General features: G+C 39.6%; 1 protein-coding gene across 4 annotated transcripts in view; it reads left to right on the top strand.

Moving 5' to 3' along the window:
• ncor2 (nuclear receptor corepressor 2) overlaps positions 1-23195 on the top strand; it is a 120351-nt gene that overhangs the window by 18934 nt on the left and 78222 nt on the right. For all 4 annotated transcript variants that reach the window (XM_065247363.1, XM_065247365.1, XM_065247364.1 and 1 more), the window contains exons 2-3: positions 20485-20681; positions 21867-21997. In XM_065247363.1, coding sequence (XP_065103435.1) covers positions 20580-20681; positions 21867-21997 — 233 coding nt within the window. In that variant the 5' untranslated portion in view covers positions 20485-20579. The remainder of the gene's footprint in view (positions 1-20484; positions 20682-21866; positions 21998-23195) is intronic.

Below are 23195 nucleotides of genomic sequence, written 5' to 3' on the forward strand. Positions count from 1 at the left end.
CTAGCCTTTCTCTAATATCTGCTCATAACATTAATGTCACTGCTCCCTGCCTTTGACCCTCTTTCTCTCTCTAATTCTCTCTGTCTCTCTCTCTCTCTCTCTCTCTCTCTCTCTCTCTCTCTCTCTCTCTCTCTCTCTCTCTCTCTCTCCAGATTTTGAAGGATTTAAATTGTTGGCTCAGGAGGAAATTCTAGCCTGTTAAATAGAAGCTTGCAGGTTATTGATGAGGGAATCTCATTTTCTGCTCGACCGCTGCTGAAAAATGGCTGTCTGAAGTAGCTTTGGCAGACAAAGCATAGCTCTACCCGCAGATAGTGAGAGTGTGTTTGGGGTTTGTAGCAGCTTTGAATGCTAGAAAAGAGACTACTGGTGATATGCTAACTGTCTGTCTGTCTGTTTTGGTGAGGGAACGGGTGAAGATGTTTATCAGTCTCACATTACATGCAAACACATACACACCTGATGCAAGTGTTATTTGCCTTGTGTGAAATTGTGATTTGTGCATGACGGTGTTTGAGCAGAGGTGTTTGTATTGTGTGGCTTTTAATCTACACATAATATTAAGTATGTGATGTGTTGTATTTATGTGGCCCGCATGACCACTCACTTCACACATTCACCTCAATCTGTTTACATGTTTGTGTTACATGTCACAAATAGATGCATTACAGTCATCTGCAGGTGTTCTCACCAGCTGTTGTTTTTGCAACACTCCTACTACACTGTTTTTGCTGTAATCTACATCCTGTGTTATCTTAATCAAGTTTTTATTGTTGTTTATAGACGGTTTTATCGGACGCATGTGCGGTGACGTGATTACGCGTCTGGTGGTCGGAACTTTACTTCCGTTTTCAGTTTTTTTTTAATGGTCTGACTAGTTGCTAAACTTAACTCTTGAACAAATACCTAGTTGAAAATAACAAATGTTTTGGTTTCCTAGGTAATCTACGTGTTGCTTGTTATATAAATAAACTACTTTAAGAGGACTTTATTTGTTATTTATTCTTAGCAGAGTTTACCGGAAGTTACGTGTTGACCACGAAAGCGACTTGTTTATGTTGTTACTGGTAAACCATCTATATGTCATGTGGTGTTTTAAATATGCTTTCAAGATAAACCAATATGTGCAAATTCATCATTCAACACCATTGCTGAGTATACTCTCCATAATATTGGAGTTTTCCAAATACCAAGGTTGAAACAATTGCAGCACTGTTGCTTCAATTCTACCTTTGTGACACGAGCATGCACTGCTCACACGTGCAGTGTGAATGCTCTAATCTGTTAACATCAGTGCTAAAAGAATGAATGTTGCAAACGCCTAGCTCACGTATGCATTTTGATACCAGACTTAGCAGTTATGTTTCTGAAACTTTCGAATATAGCATCTATGTACATGTATATATCTATGGTCCAAGCTGTTGCGATAAAGTGGAGATGTGGGCAAATTTGCATATTCATAGATCTGCATAAACTAAATGACATTACACTTAATGACATGACGTTACATTTAAAAGCTATTTTAAAGCATGAAGAAATGTTTGTCCCAGTATAAACTTTTACAAATGCTATTGTGATGCTCAAAGATGAGTTTTAAGTGATAAACTTATAGAATACAGGGGGACTTTAAGCATTTTGTGTGCACCCTGCTAGTATAGTTACATGAAAGCACCTTGTGGTTTATTATGTGACCTTGTGTTACAGTTGTGGTATCAATCTTTCTCAACACACACAGATATGCACACATGGATTGGCAATAGAGACAGAGATGATTAGCTTGGATTATCTTCTTCATTACTGATAAGTCATTCACTGATGTTACTTAAAGGTTCAGTTGTTGTGTGTGTGTGCTTGCTATTGCTGAGTAACTATGTGATTTGATTTGACTTAGGGCGCTCTCCCTTGAGGATTAACCTAACTGCACCTGGGCATATGGGTGTGCGATATGACTAGGACTGGGTATTGATTCAGATGTTTCAGATAGATTCAATTTCGATTCACAAGCTATCAAATCGTTTTGATTTCAATTCTTGATTTGAATTCCGATTCTCGTATCGATTTTTATACTTGATTCTCAATTCAACTCGATGAATATAGATTTAATACAAATACTATATTGATAAAAAGAACTGTGAACAGAAGTTTACAAGTGGGTAATTAATGAAAAGAAATTAAAAGCGTTAATCTTACTTACATTCAATGTTTGCAGAAATGAATAAATAAAAAAGTAGATTTGTGGCCTTTGAGAATCGATTTTGAATCAACCACGTAAAGAAAACAATGATTAATCAAAAATAAATATATATATATATATATATTTTTTTTTTCGGAAACATTGTTGTATCGGGATTCGTGCCTACATGAAGTACGCGACAAGGGGTGTGCTACATCGAGAAGTGGTAAGGGCCGGGTATACCTTTATTCCGCGTCCACTGAGCTTTTTAAAGTATTGTGAATGTGGCTACCCGCAGATGGCCGTGTTCCGACACATACACAATACAAATTATTTCTTATTTAAATTTTTACTTTACCAGGCTGTCAGGGCAGCACTGATTTGCAACATTTACAGTACACAAATAAATTAGGATAAGTGGAAAAAAAGTTGCACAAAAACAAAGGAATCAAACATTATAGTGACGAAAATGCTTCTCAGCTTTTTAGTTCTTGGAAGAATTGAAAATAAAAGAGAAAACGATAGTGTTTGTGCAAATGCTGTCTATTTCCTTTGTGTAATTGTTTGTAGTTGAGTGTCCTGTCTCAATATTTTCTTGGGCATGATTTCGCCTAAACCAATCGTGATATGATATTTTCCCCATATCGCCCACAGAGCGATCACACTAGTCAAAGGAAACACGGTTTTGGGGGTCAAACATGCTCTGAGTGGTTTGGTTGTGATATTGTGCGCATGCCCTTATGGACACACAGTAACTGTAGTTCTCTTTTAATAGACCTGTTTTATTTAAATTAGTTATAAAGATTTATTTGTTTACCCTCTGCTTATGTTCACATGTGCTATTTCTGTGTGGTCATGTTGGTTTCTATTGAAACAACACAAGGGTTATAAACAGACTGGGCGTTTATGTACAGGTGGGTTGGAGTCGTGTCTATGATAGTATGTTTGGAGGATGGGTGAGATGTCTATATTTGAAAGAGAAGTGGAAATGGTGTATCAGGATGTTGGTTTGAAAGTCAGCGCTCTTGTAAATGTGCGGTCAGTGTTAGACACCGAAACAGGAAGGGATGGTGGTGTTTGCCGCGGTTTGGACTGAGTAGTTTCAGAAATCAAGACAGCTTGTGAACACGCAGTGGTTTTTCCAGGGCATTTAAGCTTTGGCCGTGTTTTGTTTCTTTCTCTCACTTTCTCTTAAACATATTTCAAACCCTGACAACCTCTACTTACATTTTCATGGCTTTTTTCCATTTGGCATTGGTTCAGAAACTCCTTAAACATGAGTTATCGTGTGGTTATCAGCGAGTGTCACAAGGCAGACGGATGATTATAGGACTTAAAGGTGGTTATGATAAGCGTAAATCGCTCTAAATGTAATTTTGAGCTGCAAGCATTTGACTAGACTCCAGATCTGCATCTGTAAATAAATATGGACTAAAGGACAATAATAAAACACTAGCTGGAATATGGACAGTAAAGAGAGCATTCACTGTCTGTGTATGAAAGAGGGGGAGGGTGTTTTTATTCATGGCCCGTCACAGAGGTCAGACAACTGCCCTGGACTGTGACCCCATATAACCTGCAGGGGCCTATGGCTAAAAGAACAATAGAAAGGTCAGATGAGATGGGAAGGAGAGAGGAAAGGGGAGAGAGGGGGTTGGTACAGAGAAGAGAAAAAGGCACTGAAAGGGGGAAATACAGTCTTTCTTGTACACACATGCACATACACACTGGGCATGCCCACTGTATGCAGTCACTAAGCACATGTAAGCAGTGCTGATATTAAAAGCTTTGTTTATGAACAAGAATGAAGGTAAAGGTCAAACAGCTGGCATGTTTATATGAGCATCTTAAACAAAGCCTTTACTCTATAAGGGCGCACTCGCATTATCCAAACCAGAACCATGACCCACCGCGATTGCCCCCCCTCCCTACTCCCCCAGAAGCACGCACTTACACTGTACTTTTATCAATCCGAGCCCGGGACGCGCTTTCGCCATTAGGATGCGATTGTTTTGTAAAAAGCAGAAAGTAAAGCGCACTATTAACACTGGAACCCACCGTAATGTATAGTCACTTGTGCGCGATGACACACAGCCCTCTCACATGCCATAATATTGCTTAGGTGTTCTGTCACGTGTGCAGCCAGGACAGTCACGTAGAGTGATCACACTAGTCAAATGAACCAGGCTTTTGGGGTCAAACCACTGATCTATGTAAATGACTGGATTGCGCATGACGTCACACTTGTGAAGCCACCGCGCCGCCATGTTGGTATACCCAAACGTTCTATAAAATCAATGGACGTTATCAGATTTTAATAATAAAACATCACTTTACTCGTCTTCGTTTTTATATGTGAAGTTACCCTGTACATTATTACAACACAAACGTCCAAATCATGTAAATAGTTATTTACTGAAAGTTGTACATTTTGCGTTTTAATCAGTTATTATACATTTATCTTTATTACAATATCAGATCAGCAGACAGACCGCAGCATATATTAATGACAATAAACGTGCTCATTCTGAAATCTAAATAAATAATCATACTTTGTACCGCATGTGCATGCAATAATTTGCTAGTTTTGTAATTATGTTGTAAACTTACAAGTTACCTAAACTTATTTAGAGAAATAACGCTGACCGTCACAGTGTAGCTGAATGTCAAAAAAAACTTTATTTATACCCGTGTCATTAACAAATGCAACAGACACACTCACCTTAACGGTTTTTTATAAATCCATTATCCTGCCCGATTAAAACATAAACATTGCAAATATCACCAGAATTAACAAATAATTAACGTACACATATCCTAAAAATTAACCTTGTGTAGCTGATACGCTGTAAAGGGGGTACATTTTGATCATGATTTTGAATGGAAGTCAATGACGCTCTCTGCCGTTTGGGTATACCAAGATGACGGCTCGAACTCTGCGCTGGCTTCACCACACGCAGTTACTTCAAGCGTTCTATGCGCAATCCAGTCATTTATATAGATCAGTGGGTCAAACGCGCCTTCGCACGGTTTGGTTTGGATAATGTGACTTTGATTTAATGGTTTGTATATTTACATTTACATATTTACATTTACAATAAAAGCAATGTGTCATAGAGAGGCAATAGTATAAAATGTGCTTATACCAAGATACAAGTTTTCACTATTTCGAAATATACTTGTTGAGAAAAATAAAACATGTGTATATGGGTGTAAGCATTGATAGTACTTCGATACCAGGACAGACCACCAGAATAAAATATAACGAAGTGTGGTGCAATAAAAATAGGATAGAAATGAAAAATAATTTATTATAGTCGTGCGCAGGTTCTACGCCGTAGGTTCTTACTCCATATGTTATGCTTGCGCTGTGCGTAGCTCTGCGTAGCCAGATGCACACCTCACCAAAATTTTTACGGTGTGTCTGATCTACGTGGACAGCAAGTGTTGTCATTGGTCCACTACAACCCCTCCCGTCAGGTAAAAAAATCTGCATCGAGAACATAGATTGGCCAAGTTGCGGAATGATTTAACCTAAATTGGCTACTTATTGGCTATATCACTTGATCTCCTCCCCACTAATAAGCTGGTGTGTGGTGGGCGTTCTGGCTTCCGTCGCATCATCTAGGTGGTGCTGCACATTGGTGGTGGTTGAGGAGATTCCCCCATTCATATGTAAAGTGCTTTGAGTGCTGCAGAAAAGCGCTATATAAATGTAACAAATTATAATTATTAAATTGCAACAGAAATCGCTGTCTGTTTACCTCCATTACTTCTGGTCTTCTCAAGTCATACACAACAAGCTGCTGCTTCTTCGTTTGTGGGTTTACTGGCCAAGTTGCTGCTTCTTTGGCTATGTCACTGCTACTGTGGGTTACACGCATGAATACGGTTTACTAGCGGTCTACATGTGTAATTGCACTTGATGTGGACCATTACGCAGAAGTATTTATGAAAACCGATGCATAAAGGCTACACCGTATGACTTGCACATAACTTTAAGGAGCCCTAAAGAGTTGCTTTATTTGGAAGTGAATCATTCACAAACAACCAGACTGTCGGCTGTGAGGCTAAGGAGGGTGAGGTGCTGTGTGTGTGTGTTTCTTTTCCACCCGAAGGCTGATATACAGCCTGGCCTCAGAGGATAGAAATTAAATTGTAGAAATGCTGTCTGCCTAAATGTGGTGCTGCTAATTACACAACATGCTTCACGGCGAGTGTCAGATTAAAAATGAAACCCAGACTCAACATTCGAGCTTAAACGCTGAAGGTGAGAAATTTGAGGCGATAATAACAGTGCTGATTGAAGTGGCATTTTGTGCGCTGGGATTATGGGAGATGTTGTGGAGTAGTCATGGCAGTAATGCAGATGGATGGTAACACGCACATGGCCACCACACCTCATGCTGTCTGTGACATTACTGAGCCAGCAGGAGGGACCTGATCGCGGCTCATCAGCTAATGCTTTTCTTTGCATCACTAATGTGAACTGCCAGGCCTCAAATATTGCATCCATCACGCATTAATCATTTTCAGACAGACATTAGAGAACCAGCTTTAAGCTTTTCACGTGGTGAGGAAATAAAAAATGTAAATCGTGTGTGAAATGCACAGCGATGTTCAAGTTAGTTGAACATCAAGTGTTGGGCAATATTGTCCATGGTGAGATCTTCCTACCTTCAGCCTGTGAGAGAGCAGATACACAATAGTAAGTTTCTGGTTTCGTTTCTGTTACTTGCAAAACATCAAACATTTCTAGTTTTCGTTTTCGTTCCATGAACCGGTTTACAGCCTTGATTATGATGGTAATAAAATAGCATAAAATTATTTTAAATGATTATTGGCAAACAAGGCAACTATCTTCATAAAGGCTAGCGCTATCTGCGATATATCTGACTATAGTATCATCTATCGGCACAACCCTAGTTCAAGTGTAGCTCAAACATGTTAATTCAACATTACATCATAACAGGTTAGGACAAATACTCTGATTAACATGGAAAACATACTTTTATTGATTACATTGATTGAGTACATTGCGTGTACTTGGGGCAATATGTAATATTTTGTGTTTGCATAATATGTAAACAGTCTTGGTCACCCGCTTCTGCCTGCCTGCATTTGTGTCCAAAATAAAGAACCAAATGTTTTGATATCACTGGGGCTGTTTACACTTGGTATTAAGATGTGTTTTCATCGATCGGATCACAAGTGGACGAGAGAGACACATTACGTTTACACCTGGTATTTAAATCCATCTCTCTTGTCCACTTTGGGCCGCTTCTGTCCTGAATATTGTGAGGGGGTGGTCTGTGAGACGGTGGGCGAATCTCTCTGCTGTCATTCAAACGCGAGCGGGAGTAATTATGAGTTTACATGGACACACACTAATATTATGTCGGAGTCCACTGCTTGTTTAGCAAGTAAACAGGCTGCACAGTGTTTTTTACATGTATATGTTAGAGCTTTCTCTGAATTTTCAGCGCAATTGATGAAATAGGATCGCGCAACTTTCACACGCTTTCAAAACGAAACTACGGAGATCAGCCGCTTTAGATTTATCAATGAAAGGCTAAAAATAGCGCCGTTAACCGTGTGTTCACGCCAGAAGTCAAAAAAGACGTAAAACTTGTGTTTAATACCTCAGATTAGATAAATGGGCGGAGAGAAGGCGGTCGCGTGTGGCTGTTCGAACACATTCAACCACATATGCGTTCCGCAACTCCAAAGCGATCCGATCGAAAGTGGTTTCGACTACCTCTGGATGTGGTTGAAAGTGGTCGAAAGTGGATGAGCTCAAAACGTTTTGAACACCGTTTACACCTGGCATTAACGTCGTCCACTTGTGATCCGATCGATGAAAACGCATGTTAATGCCAAGTGTAAACAGCCAAAATGATGCTGATTGTGAGAACTTTTGCTCCCTCCCGTACTCAAAACTATAGTAGGCTTTTGAGCAATTATAGTATGAGAACGTTTTATGGACACCTGACTTTATATGCTTAATTTCTTTTTATTAATTTGACTGTGGTGCTTAAATCCTTTATAAGACTTTTATTTGATACGTTTTTATAAGATATAAGACAAAATCATAGTCTTCAAAAATATCTGTTGCCATTTTCCACTGGATAAAGCAAACGTCAACAACATGAGGAAATGAAAAAAGGCTTTCCATTTTGGGGAATTGTTCCTTTTAATAATAAACGGATAACTCTGTTTGTTGAAATTTTTTTCCAGCGGTGTGTTTGTTTGTTTATCTGTAAAACAAGAGGTAGGAACAGAGATGTAATGCAAGAGGGAGGTGAGAAAGAAAGATTGAAAGAAAAAGAGATTTCACAAAAGCCAGCCACTCCTGGAAAGGGAGAAGAAAGACTTGAGAGCCAGTGAGAATGACAGAGGCTGTGATTTGAAAGAGGGAGAAAAAGAAAAAGAGAGGGAGAGGGGTAAGTGAGTTCATTTGGACTTTTGGCCGGCAGCCAAAAGCTCGCCTGTGGGTGTCTGTATCCGTGCCAGGGCATGTGTTTCCCCTTCTGTCTGAGCTCTCTCTCTCTCTCTCTCTCTCTCTCTCTCTCTCTCTGTCTAACACACAGTCAAGGGCGATTTATAGTCGTGCGTAGGTCCTACGCCGTAGCCTGTGCGTAGCTCTGCGTAGCCTGACGCGCACCTCACAAAATTTCTAACAGCGCGTCGGCTCTATGCGGACCGTAAGCGCTGTGATTGGTCCACCAGAACCCCTCCCGTCAGGTAAAAAAAACTGCGTCATAGGTATTTCCGTTTGAGACGGTGAAAACAAAGATGAGCCAAGTTGAGGAGTGATTTAACTCAAACTGAAACATAAGTCGCTGTTTATTTACTTCCATCATTGCTGGTCTTCTCAAATTATACACAACAAGTTGCTATTTCTTCTTCGTTTGTGGGTTAACTTGCTTAGCTTCTTCTTCTGTGACGACTTCTGCTGCTACTGTGGTTACACGCGTGATTACTGCCAACCAGCGGTTTCGCGTGTGTTTGCGCACAAGTATTAATGAAAACCGACGCGGAACCTACGCCGTCGCGGCTACGCCGTAGGACCTACGCACGACTATAAATCGCCCTTCATACAGAGACATCTCTTTTCTTTCTCATTCCACAGAAGTCTTTAAGATTAATATTTACACCATCCCTCTTTTTGTTCCTGCTCTCTTTTCCTCCGTCCATTTTTCTTATTATCTCATTCGCTTTTCTCTCAGCACAGCCATACCAGTTATGGCTTTTGATTCCAAAAGCTGGATGATGCTTGAGAAGAGTGGTGAGTTATTTTCCAAATATCCACAGTTCATATTGCTCCAGTAGATCCAAACCGGAAACAGGTGTGTGGTTTGCACCCAATGTCTTCCTTTTTTAATAAATCTTAGTTTTTCTAAACTTCACAGACCCATCTGTGCAGCCTGTCAACGGGCACACGAGTAAGTCATACTTCAAAGCAGGGGTCTTGGTGGCCTTTAATTGTTTTTTAGCTATATATAAATCAGTGATTGTGCGGCCAGGCTTGCAGCATGTGTTAATGACTGGGGAAATGTGTTTAGTATTACACTGCTTCAAAAATATGACTATAACTCAAAGGTCACACATTTAATTTCTGCACACTAGACACCAGACAATATTCTACTGAAATAAATATTTTAGGCTATTTACAGCTCAAGTAACAAATGCATTTCATTTAAGTGTCCTGGCACAAATATAAGCATCATATTTTTTTGCTCTGAGACTAGAGATCGACCGATACTAATTTTTTTTTTAAACCGATACCGATAACAAATATTTGGATGCTTATGTGCCCGATAACCGATATGCTGAAACGATTTTTATTTACTGTTATACTTCTGATTTTGACATAATTACTACAACATGATAGCCTAGAAATCTAGACGCACCCTAGCGGCCGCAAAATATATTTGCTGCCAGGGTTTAGTCTAGGCACTCACAATACACTTAACAGCTCCAAAAACCAAAATTTGGTCAGGCCAATCACATCGTGTGTAGCGTCTGTGGGGCGGGCTTAACATGATGACGACAGAGCTGCGACGGTTCCTACTTGAAAACTTCGTTCTTCGTTGCTCTGATTGGTCATAGCGCTATCCTATTGCGTGCAGAGGCATTTTGAGGGACAACCTTATATCCCGCCCCTTGCATTGAGCCGTTTGTGTGAAGAGTTGCCAGACCTTACATCTTGATGTAGGTCTGGCTAACCAGGCTAACAACATGACTGAACTGAACAAACCCTTATAATCATCATCATCATCATCATCTTTGCATACAAAGTCATAAATAGAGGGGTCTGAAAGAGTGAAGAATAATATTAATTTAAAGGCATTCCATGCAGTTTGATGTTTTTGTCAAACAGCGACCCCTAGAGTCACTGGGGAAAACTTGCAACTGTCGTAATTTCGCACGTCCACTCTGTACGTACCTGTAAGGATAGTGTTGGGCGTGAGATGGACTCCGAAGATAATGACCAGGGAATGTTTCACAATTTCATACAAATATTAGGCTACTGCATGTCTACTAAACTACAGATGATGGTAATAGGATACTATGAAGTTTATGCCAAGTGTAGAGTAGGCATATAATAATAAAAGTAGCCTACCGCGTTTGCTGGCTTATTACGTTTTTACAAGATTGCAGCTTAATCACAAGTAAACAGTCTATAGTCTAACGTTATGTCTACTGTATAATTTCATTTGTTTTTTAATTGTAATGTAAACATTACAAAATGCATTGACAAAGTTAATTGTATACGTTGCATTATTTCATAACATTGGCCGTTATTCGTTGGCCATAAGAAATCGAAATTAGACAAATGACTACGTACACATCACAACACAACACTTAGATGGCCAAAAAAAACATGTAAGAGAAACGAGTGTTTGTTAGCAAGTCTGCTAAATGCTCTTATGATCGTAAGCTAGCTAGACCCTTGTTGAAGTTATTTTACTGGTCTAATTATCAACACTGGATGAATGAACAGCTTAGTAAAAAAATACACACTACAAGAAAGCGCAACCACATACAACATAGACCGCAAACAAATTTACAAATAAGAGATTTACTTACTTGTCCATCAACAAGATCGCCAGATCAGCATCCCTTTTGCATCCAGGGCTGTCTATTAGCTCACGTCAACGAGTAAAAACCTGACCGAGTGGGACTCTTGTCCGGTTCCTAACTCGGTCAGATTCTCTTTTTCGCTTTCTACTCTCTTCCGAACGGGTTTTCTTAGCTGTTTCCCTCATCGAGCATCACGTCTCAAATGCAGCGACTTCATGCAGCGCTGCAGGAACCGACAGCCGGATGACGTCAAAGTGCCGTCTCGGATCATTCTCGCGGTACTTTTACGTCATCCGACTGCCGGTTCTTGCAGCGCTGCACGAAGTCGAACAAGCCTAACGTGTGTGACGTCGTTGCCGTAAAGCAAGTCGTGATTCTCGCGAGATTTGTCGGGCGGTTCTCTCAAGCTTGCATTGCTGGTTTTGGTAGCGGCGTCCTTCCCGAGCTTCAACAGGGGGATAATTCGCCATACTACGACTTCGTTTACCATCGAAATGACTTTGAAGCTGTTATATTAAGGTAAAATAACTGCATAGTGTGTCTTTAATGAATAATGTAGAAACTATATTCCCAATACATGGACCATTCCAAACACCCCTATCATTTAGTCAGAAATGGACTGATCCAAAGTTTGCGCTTGCGGATGCCAGGTAACGGAGAGGGAAAAGTATAGCAGAGTTGGCTGCATATTCTACATAGTTTATAGAGTAAAACAGGTGGATTAAGTGCCTTTTTTGGGATATAATATCTTTGTCTTGACCAGCAACCTGTAGCCTTCAGCAATCCAACCAATAGTTAGCAAAGAGATTTTACAAATATTATCACTGACTGGAATACTACATTCAGGAAAGTAACAATCAAAACGGCTTATATATCATTTAATTTCTAAACTGGTAATGTTAATTTGATGTCAGAATAATGAATATTTTGTTGTTATAGCTTATGAAATGGCTGTTGACAGCGCTGTTTATCTATGCATTTACTCGCACATTAACTGTATCAAACTGTGACCGCTTGCGGAGGTAATAAATAATTAATTATTTAATATCCACAGTAGGGCTGCACGATTCAAGCTAAAATGTGAATCCCGATTTTTTCCATGGGAATTGAGATCCCGATTCTCTCACCCGATTCTCTTTATTTTAACAAAAAACATTTATTATGCACTTAACTAAAAAATGTGCTACAGGACTTTCAGTTATAATAACGTTTCTTAAAAGTCTCTTTTTCTTATTTTAGACCCCTTAAAATTTAGAATAATTTAAAATTTGTTAGCTGTTAAATTGCACCTGTGCTTTTTGTACTATCAAACTGGCCAACCTTAAAACTTTAAAAACACTAACGTTAAACCTTTAAAAGACTAAAAGATCAACATTTTGAGGCATCAGAGAGAAACGCAGACATGTAACAATGTTCCCCTCGTGCGAAAAACCCTTTCTAATGGGGAACGCAAAGAGGCCGTTTCTCAATGTGAAGGCTGCAGCCTCTCTGGAGGTCGCATTTCTAAACTGCGCATCATAAAGACTGTCTAATTTCAGAATATTAACAATTAACGTTATAAAGATGACTAATATTTTTAGTTAATAATAAATTGTTGAAGTATGTTAATGACTTGCGAATGTAATGCTCCGTTGACTCAAATGAACCAGGCTTGATGACGTATACAGCCTGCATGCGACCTCCTGAGGTTGCAGGCTTCCGATTTAGAAACGTCCGGAGCCTGAGGTAAATAATTTCCTTGCCTTTTTTCGAAACCAATGTTGTTGCATCTTCACTTTCTCCGTCGCCACCAGGATTTTCCACAGTGACACTCGTTTATCCTCTCTTTTTTGTGAAAATTGCCGCTCCAGATCCACCAAGTAAACGACTGTGTTTAGGTCTGCCGCCTTGTTATACGTCACGCGAGTGACAGCGGAACACCGCAAATGAGATGAGAGAGAGGAGAGAAACGATCGGGTCTGATTGGTGAATGAATAGGGTTTGGTTTTACCCTGTATGAGTGTGTGTTAGCAAGTTTGACTGATATTCTTGGGTTGTTGTAATGTAAATACGTGAACACTTGAACGCAGAAACTGAATACAGGGAAATACTGTAAATGCAAGTGAATCGCCGTCATTTAAAATGAAGATCGCCTATATGTATGAATCGAGATCGTGATTCTTTTTCGATTAATCGTGCAGCCCTAATCCACAGACATTTATTTAGATATTTTAGCAAAATAATGTTTATCTGGGAAATGTTAATATGGTAAATCTTGTTAAAAGTTAGCTACATGTGGTGGCTGTACGCTTCAGCCTTCAACCCCGGTAGGTGAACAGCAATATGAACGTGATTTTACGATGCTAATGATAAGCATAAATAAAAGAAAAACGTCGTTATTGGGACCGGATTTTATGGATCAGCGTGACTCTGTGAGTTCGTCTCTATTCTTGGACAAGCTGCATACATTGCTTTTAATATATCAACTTATTTAACATAACATACATTAATGCACAGATGAGATGTGTTATAAATGCCTCATATGCAAAGTAAGTATACTCAAAGACCTTTTAATGAAGTCGCCTTCATATTTGCTGTGCACGTTGCTGCTGCTGTGAGCTCCTCTCCTCAGATGCGTTCAGCGCGCAATTCTCAATTCTCTCGCTTATAGGTCAATCCGATATTACAAAACCATCATGATCATCGGAAAATGCTCAAATATCGGGGAAAATATTGGAAAACAGATATATCGGCCGATCTCTATCTGAAACCTTGCAGTTTGCTTGCCACACATGCATAACATAGATGTTATGTTGAAACGTTCCCTTAAGATCTAAGGGAAAAGCATAACATACCTGTGCAAGTTTTCTATGAGATGTGTATGAGTAATTTGTCACTGCGTGTATGTTCATGTGTAAGTGTGAGTCCACGCTGAGCCTGTCGATAGCCTTCAGAATGACAAAGGCGTTTTGTTCCTCTTCAGAGCTTCAAACATTTCTAGACTATTGAATCTCCTCCCCCACCACACACACACACACACACACACACACACACACACACACACACACACACACACACACACACACACACACACACAATATAACACGTTAGAGCCATCTACACTGTGTAAATCATTCCGTGACAGACAGGAGGAAAGAACATAGTGTACCCCCTTTTGTTGCAGGAGAAGGAATAGTATTTTGGCCCCTTTTTTAATGTCAAAGTGGGCCCCTGAAAATGGCAGGGGTTTTATTCCTGCATTGAGCTTGAACGTCTTATCTTGTGACATACAGCAACCACAGGGGGAAGCTCATTCAGAGAAGTGTTTCTGTTTACATTTCAGTTTGAGTTTGATCATGGTTTCAGATAAACTAGAGGTGCCGTCATTGTAAATGGTTATTCAGTTACTAAAACAGCGTTTCCTAGCACCTGTGTATTTTTGGTTCCTCCTTTGTTTTGTTTCTTAAAACACTGTTTTCAAGTTGCCAGCTCTGCATGTGCTGCCCTGCTCCCTGTAGGCTGCGAGAGACATGCAATTTAATGGGAAAGCAAGAGCTGGCATGCGTGGGGTGGCACAGGCGACACACAATGTGTTAGTGTTGTCACGATACCAAAATTGTTGGTTCGATACCGATACTATGTAATATATTAGTTATTAGAATCTATGATTTAACATAAGCAAAAAATACAAATAAAACACTGCACAGTCCTTACTGTACGATTTTAAATGTGGAGCTGCAGAAGCTTGTTCAGTTAAGAGTAAGGAGTGATTTTAATTTTTGGTGTGTAATAAACATTTCTGACACAGAAAGCACCCGGTTACTGTCTGTCACTTTAAGACACAAGGCAGCTTTAAAACCGCTTTGCTTTAATGTACTGATAAACATCCAGCTGTTTATCTTCAATTAGACAAGAAAGAAAACTTAAGTTTAGTGATCACGCGTGTGCTGACTGCTCTCTGTGTGCGTGCTTCATGAACCCTCGTGCCTGTAAATATTCAAAGTGGTGGGGATGTGCGCGTGCAAGAAACTATAATGTACCTCTTTCGTCTGCTGTGTCTCGGGCTTTAATGTAACCTGCTTATAGTCTGATGAGGCGCTTGTCATTGTTTGCGATGCATGACGAGAAACGGACGTATATACACCTTTCTTTAAGTCCAACATTACACAAAAGGGAAATGTTTTCGCGCATTTCTGTCCTTTCATTTGCCGGTTAATGAGTTATAATGGGTTTTAAAAATGACTGAATCCAAATTCTGCCAACTTCCATGACATTCCGCGTTGTGCAGTTAATTCCATTTGTATGCATTTACTAATACATTCCGCATCGCGGAAATCATTTGGCCGTACACTTTGTTGGGGAGTTGAACTGCTGCTCGCGCAATGGCGTTATCTGAAGTTCAGTCAGCACCTCAGTGTTAATGCCCTCTATTGGTTTAAACTGCATCAAACGTAAAATGCGCATGAAGCGAACTGTCAAAAACGGCGTACTAGATGATTGTTATATTTGATAGTTCTGAATCGAAATAATCGCAGCTTTTGCGATTCGAAAATCGCACCCATCCGAATCGCGATTTCGGTTTAAAAATTATTAATCGTGCAGCCCTAACCGCATGCGATATGCCGACAGAAAGTGATGGATTTTATTGTATTCCAATCATAAACTATGTGTGAGAGGAAAATTATCTATCCTTTTTGTTTAAATTTATTAGTAACACTTGAATCCTTAAAAAAACTTTTCATTACTGATAATAAATACATTATTAATTTAATTTGTGTATGCAGGGCTCCAGACTGCCCCCAAATGGTGGCATTTTGCCCCTAAAATTTGAGAGTGTGCCACTGAATTTTACATCCAGTCGCACATGTGCAACCAGTAAATTTGACCTTTTTTTCTAAAAGTGCACAGTAAAATGTGACACTGAATTTGAAACAGCACATTGTACTTTCTGCATCTATCATTAAAGTATTTATTAGTAATACAGTGGAAATAAGTAGAAATGTGAATATTTGGTTAGCATGTTGATTTACGGTGTGTGCCCCTAAATTTTCTGTTTGCGCCCCTAAAATTTTCAGTTGGGGGCCACTGTGCTCCTAGTGAAAAAAGTTAGTGTGGAGCCCTGGTATGTTATTATTTTGATCTTGTCTTCATATGTTCTTGCTGAAATGAGCTTCTCTCCCATATACGATTAAAGTGAAACTTCATTACGACCGCCACTAGGGGACGAACTCCGACTGTCGTTTCCATATGTCGTGTGCAGTGGAAAGGCGGCTTAAGGGTTGTGCCGTAGTGAGGAAACGCATGTCATCGACACAAGAAATTGCAAGATTTAAATCACGGATAATAAGCAAACTTCAGACTGGGGGTGGAAAATAAACTGTTTGGTATGATAAACCAGTAGAAATTTGTCAACCAAATTTTCTCTATCGAGGTTACGCGCCCACGACATGTTCGTGTGCACGTGTTTAAGAAAACTTAACATTTGTGCGTGTATTTAAGCACCTCAGCTTTATAACAAGTTATTCTAAGCCATTGAAAAACAAACAACAGTGCTATGGGCATGCTGTTTCTGTGTGAGAGGAGAAGCTCATGAGCATTTTTGCCACTTTATTGGCCTTAAATATACACATGCCTCAAAAAGTATCCTAATAAACGCAGTGATTTAGGTTTTAAGAAAGTAAACAGTTGAAAAGTCTTGACGAATTACTTTTCTACGTTTAATAAGATATACAGTGTATATATATTATTTATTATCCTTATTTCATCACTGACTGTTTATCTTCAGTGAGCCTTGAGTTTTGTTAGTTTTTTGTCTTCTTTATTATGCTTGTAAAAGTTTTTTGTGAGAATTCTGTGGCATTAAAGATTTTAGTAACAAAAACCTTTTTAAGAAAAAGAAAACCCTTCCCGGGATTAATATTGTTATCATGATATAAAAGGAATCCTATCTTGATATAAGATTTTGGTCATATCGCCCACCCCTGCTTCAGATGCTGTGGAAAAACTAACAAGTACAGGATTTTAAATGGGTCACATGTCTTTTAAGGATCTTTACGGGATGTGTGTGATGCATGTACTCACAGATTCTGGAAAATCATTGGCAGTGTGAATTGAACCAAAATCAAACAATCCCCAGACACTCTTTTCTGTGTATTTTCCGTAATCTGTGCGTGAATTTAATTTGGGGCTTAAAAACCCTCTAAAATTAGGATGGTTTGGGTTCACCTGATCCTGATCAGACACGTTTTGTGATTCTATTTTGGACTTAAAAACAGCTAGATATGACGCAATAGCCATAAGGGGGTCGCACACCGGATGTCTAGGACAACTATAAGGTTTTTATAGGGGTGTAACAATTAACCGTGCAAATGCGCGTTTTCTCAATGAATGAATTTGAATGAATTACGGGGAAATCCCGGCCCATCCGAACGCCAGGGGGCGCTCTCATGCAGAAACAACCTTTGTGCCACAGAGGTAGCATTATAAACGCTATTCCAGGAAATGTCTACAGGAATATTTATATCGCTGTTCTTCAAATTGTTTCAGGTATTTTCATGATAATAAAGAATATTTTGAATGATTTTTATTTAACGAGTGTTGCTTTTTAAATGCACATTATAAACGACTCCAACTCATAATGATTTGAGATTGATAAGGACTTCCTACTGACCAAATGCCGTAGTACACGCACAAGCTGTGCATGAAACAAAGAGTCACAGCCTTGCGATTCCGAATCGATTTCAGACCCTTTTTCAGATTTCGTTACATCCCTAGTTTTGTACACCGGAAATGCACATTAAATAGCGCAAGCTTATGGCGCTTTTCCATTGCATAGTACCCCACGGTTTGGTTTAGTTTGGGTCGGGTCAGCTTACTTTTGGGAGCTTTTCCATTGGGTGCAGTACGTAGTACCCGGTAATTTTTTTCGTACCACCTCCGTTGGGGTTCCAAGCGACCCGAGCTGATACCAAACGTGGCGCGAAAACACTGTAGGTCACTGATTGGTCTGATAGAAGCGTCATCGCTATAATGTAAATATTAGCTTTAGCTTACTGCTAGCCTGCGCTGTCTCGAGCAAACATCTGTGTTCTGTTATAAGTTTCCAAACACCCTTTTAGCGATGAAAAACATCCACAGGTTGAGAATCCGGGACACCATAACAGTTTTTTCCAGACTTGCAGTTTGTGGCGGCACATTCGCGACGTGCCCGTCCGCATTATATATGCTTAAATGCAACTTGAATGAGGCTCAGCGGAGCGCCGTCGACTGACGCCACAGGTCGGGTGTTTGAGAGACAGAGGTAACGTTAGTGATAAGCGCGATGTGCAAACATCTATTTGTGGTGGCCAATTTTTATTTTGTGGAGCTGAGAAATAAATAAATGTATGGGAATGTATAAGGACGCTTTCACTTGTATGATGTCACAGGGTCACAGCAGTAGGCAGCGTAAATATAACGACACCCCTATAATCCCTCCCACTGCGAAGTGATACTAAACTCAATAGAAAAGCTAACCACCCCAAAGTGAGGTGAGCTGACCCGACCCAAACTAAACTAAACCGTGGGGTACTATGCAATGGAAAAGCGCCATTAGTCAGATAACATCTACTTCAAAATGCTAAATATACGTTAGCAGCCAGTGTTAATCGTTAATGATTTGGGACAAATATGATGTTAGTTAATGTTAAACTATGTGAGTGGCTCTCTGTGGCATGACAGGGATTTTAGCAACTTCCTGAGTCAAAGCTGGGCACCACGGACAGGCCCACCAGTCGGTGCCGGTCTGCATATACTCATAGAAAACAATGTGTGTTTTTTTTTACGCCCCAGCGCTGATCTGCGCGTCCGGTGCGACCCCCCTATAGACAGCCATCTGAAGTTGCGGTTCTTTTGAAGGGGCTGAACTTGAAAGACATGCATTTTCTGACATGGTCTTACTGTGCAAACTCTTAAACGACTAAAAGATCAGCTGTCTGGAAAAATACATAGTTGGCCTTGCTAATCAAGACTTCATAGTAGTAACCGCTTACTCCTAGTAGGTTAGATGACCAATCCAAGTATTTGATATATTTTAAAATAACATTCCATTAGAAATCTATTGATTAGTCAATGGGTTACCGCTGATGTTAAAGGTACATTGCAAGTTTGTCCAGACCTTTTTCCCAGCAGTTGAACATTTCACCACATTGTTCATAAAACTTGGATGGACTGTGACCTGATATTTTACCAGTAGCCTATCTGAGCGTTCTGAGCTGCAGGGACACCAAGTATATTTGAACAAAGCAAGTCAACACAAGCTGTATAGTACAAAGCAACCCTACGGCTAGCATCTTTTTGGGTTGTTCTTGTAAGATCACCTATCTACTTAATTCAAAGAACAGCACTGTAGGTCACTTGTGATTTGTTTTTTTAACTTTAGATACTGATAGGACAGTTTGCTTCTGATATGACTAACAAGGTCACATACGATAACAGGCACATCCCTGTTTTTATGAACACTGCCTGCTGGAAATCGTCCATGCTTGGTTGGCCCTCTCAACACCTGGTGTTTGAACCGGGAGCTGTTTTCTGTCTCCAGTTCATGTTGTGGTGGAAAGAGTGTTGATGAACTTATAGGAAACATCACATCTGGTTGAAGCCATTAAACCTTTGATACTTAAAAGCCTTTTTTGGTGCCCTAGACTTTGACTGTTCAGTAATGGTCTGGGTATATTAAGGACACAGAGAAACGGGTAGAATTCAAATTTACACTCTGCGTTTGTAAACCATTGTGTTGCATATTGGATTATGGCCATTTTATTGTTATAGTGTTTAGCTTCAGGGCATTAATGTAAATTCATTTTAGTCATACACCGTGAGTTGTGTTATTTTGGAGAATTTGGCTGTACCTATAAAAAAGGGGTTTCAGAATGCAACAGAGCACACCAGCTGCCCTAATGAGGATAGGAAGATACAGAGTGATCTATTCATTTACTCAGTGTGCAGACATGTATCCGGCCAGCAGCAGGTGTTGGCTATGATTTCTCTCTCTCTCTCTCATACTTTTTTATCGTTTACGGTTTCATTTCTAGACATTTCTCTCGGTGTAATGATTAAACTCTTCAATTGCTCTTTTTGCCTTTCCTCTGAGATTTTCAGTGATTTCCCTAAAACCCTTCAGGCAACAGCTGCATAAAACGTGTTAGTGAAGATTGTGATTTGTTGCGTTTTTCATTTAAGATGTATTCCCTTCTCGTTTTTTCCAGGTCGGTGACTACCAGGACTCCGTGCCCCATGATGCACAGCATTTGTGCTGGGACCACACCCACTTTTAGTGTGTAGAGGAAGTTGCATCGTCAGCATGTCCTCACACCCTCAGCCATTGCCTCAGGGTCGGAGGGCTGTGGACACCCGCCACCTTCCCAGTCCAGCCACCCTTCCTCTGCAGCTGAGAACCCATGCGGTATTGCTCTTTTTTTAATCGTTCTGTTACATTTAATTTTAGAAAAGCATTTGGACTGTGTGGTTTGTTAATCTGCAAATTAAGCTTTTTGTGCTGATGATGTAAATTAGGGCATAATAGACTTAATTTTGAGATGTACACAGTGGCGGCTTGTAACCTCTTTTTTTCGAGGGCGCACAATGCGAAGTTCGTGAAAACATGTATGTATGTACCCTGTCATGTGTGTGACTCGTCATGAAAAAATATGCGTTCAATGCATCAAGTGAACCTATGTGCATTATGCATCATGTCAAAATACATGCCTGCTGCAGACGCTTCGAAGGGGTTAAAGAGATGTTTGCATAGTGTCTTGCGAGTATTTTGTGAAAATGAGTGTCTTTTTTATAATAAACTCTTTTGACGCATGTGTAGCAGTATTTTGACTTGATGTATGATGCACATAGGTTCACATGACGCACCAAACACATATTTTGATATGACGAGCCACACACATGACACTCCCAACACAAATTTTTAATTTGCGACCCTCAGAAGAGAAGTCACCGGCCGCCACTGGATGTACATATAGTTAGTTCATCCTGAGTTCAGGCCATAATTTGACAACAAAGGATTATCTTGCTTCACTGGAGATAATGACATGTTTATCGCATGGGGTTTGACCCTCAGCCATCATCTTCATTAACCAGGGATTACTGTATTTATTATAAACTTTTCTAAAGATCAAAATTAGTGTTACTCCTTTCTGGCCAGTTTAGCAGCCAATTGGACAATATTTTCAGTGTGCAACATTTCCTTCATCATTGTACATTTTTGAAATGTCCCTTGTCTACTATACAACTGACTTGAATTTTTCCTACGCTATTCAACACAAAAAAATCACATTCATCCTCATATCTTAATTTCACCTGCTGTTATGACTGCAGTTGTTACCCTGCCACTATTAGCGTTGCTCATGTGGGCTATGAAAATGAATAGTTCAAATATAAATAATTGTTTGTGCAAAGGACTAATTATACTGAGTATTAACACTGATCTAGGATCATGTTTTTTTTGTAACCAAAAGTGCATTATTAAAAAATGTCTGTATTTAACCCAAATAGTAAATTTTTAGCTTTGGTTTGATTAAGTCACCTTCATTTTCACTACACATTATATGTGATGTATGCTCTGTTTTGTTTATTTCAGGATGTTGGTGGACTGGTGGACTACCACACTGTTGCTCGGGACTATAGTTCCCATCTGCCCCATGCGTCCCTGTCCCAACCTCACCGCCGCAGACCGTCCCTTCTGTCTGAATTTCAGCCAGGCAATGAAAGGTAAAAAAGCAGACACAAGCATATTGTGGTTGCCAAAGTTGTCTTAGACTGACATTCACATTGACATTCAGTGCTGACCACATTCACGTCCTTCAGACGAGTTGCCAGTTCTGACCACAATTTATTGTCGAGCCCTTCAGAATTATGGCAAAGACAAATGACAACAAAGACCAGCATTAGGAGGACTATTACTCTGATTATTTATTTGATTATAAAATGAAGTTTGCACACGGAGTCCATTTGCAATTGTTTAATTGTACATTTGTTGTTTCAACCTGTAAGTTGTGACTCCAATTGCTGTCCACACTTGGTCAGGACTTTCCTGTGAAAGAGATTTTTAATCTCTGAGTGATTTTCCTGGTTAAAAAAAGGCTGAAATTGTTGTCCGATATTTTTGCTCGCTAAAAAATAAATACGACTTCACTATGTGTCCATCACGTTTACACACTGCTTCCTAAAATGTCATCCAACATCAGATCGGGTTTCATTTTCTGCATATTTTGCATCTGTAGCAAGCATTTTGAGAGGGTTTTCAAAAATTCAGAGCCACTGTGCAAGTGAACGCCAAAATGCAGAATAGTTTCTAACAAGTTGATTGACTTCATCTCGCAGCACAGAGTGCGGAATACAAAGAGAACGAATCTAAAGACAGGTTGTGGCAGATGATTGCAAAACATCTTGGAAAACAGGATGGCAGGTACTGATTTCAAAACAAAGTGTGTACGAAAGATTATACCGTATTGTGCTAAAGTTAGCTAAGCTTGTTGCTAATGTCATTCATCCATTCGTATTGAATAGTGAAAGCGTTATGAAGATGCTATTTGAATATTTAGGATGACAAATATGAACATACAAAAATGTCATACTTCAGTGTCCAATAATCTTTAATCTTATCGAAATGCTGCTTTACACTGTGTCCTTACTAGACATGACATGATAAAAGGTGTCTTTTCAATATTAATCAGAGTTTTTGTTCTAACCACCATCGTTGCTGCAACATTTCTATTTTAGAAACTATTTATTTTTCTGCAACATCACAGCTGATAGCTACGCTTATACAGAAATCTCATTCAATTCAAATTATAATGTTCAAATTATAAGGGCCGTTTTAAATTATAACGGTAACACTAACATTAACTAAAACTAGAACGATAACTTTATGCTAATTTGCTCGCAAGGCACAGTACTCTCGCAAACC

This window comes from Paramisgurnus dabryanus, chromosome 11 (assembly GCF_030506205.2).
Source record: "Paramisgurnus dabryanus chromosome 11, PD_genome_1.1, whole genome shotgun sequence".
Classification (NCBI taxonomy): domain Eukaryota; kingdom Metazoa; phylum Chordata; class Actinopteri; order Cypriniformes; family Cobitidae; genus Paramisgurnus; species Paramisgurnus dabryanus.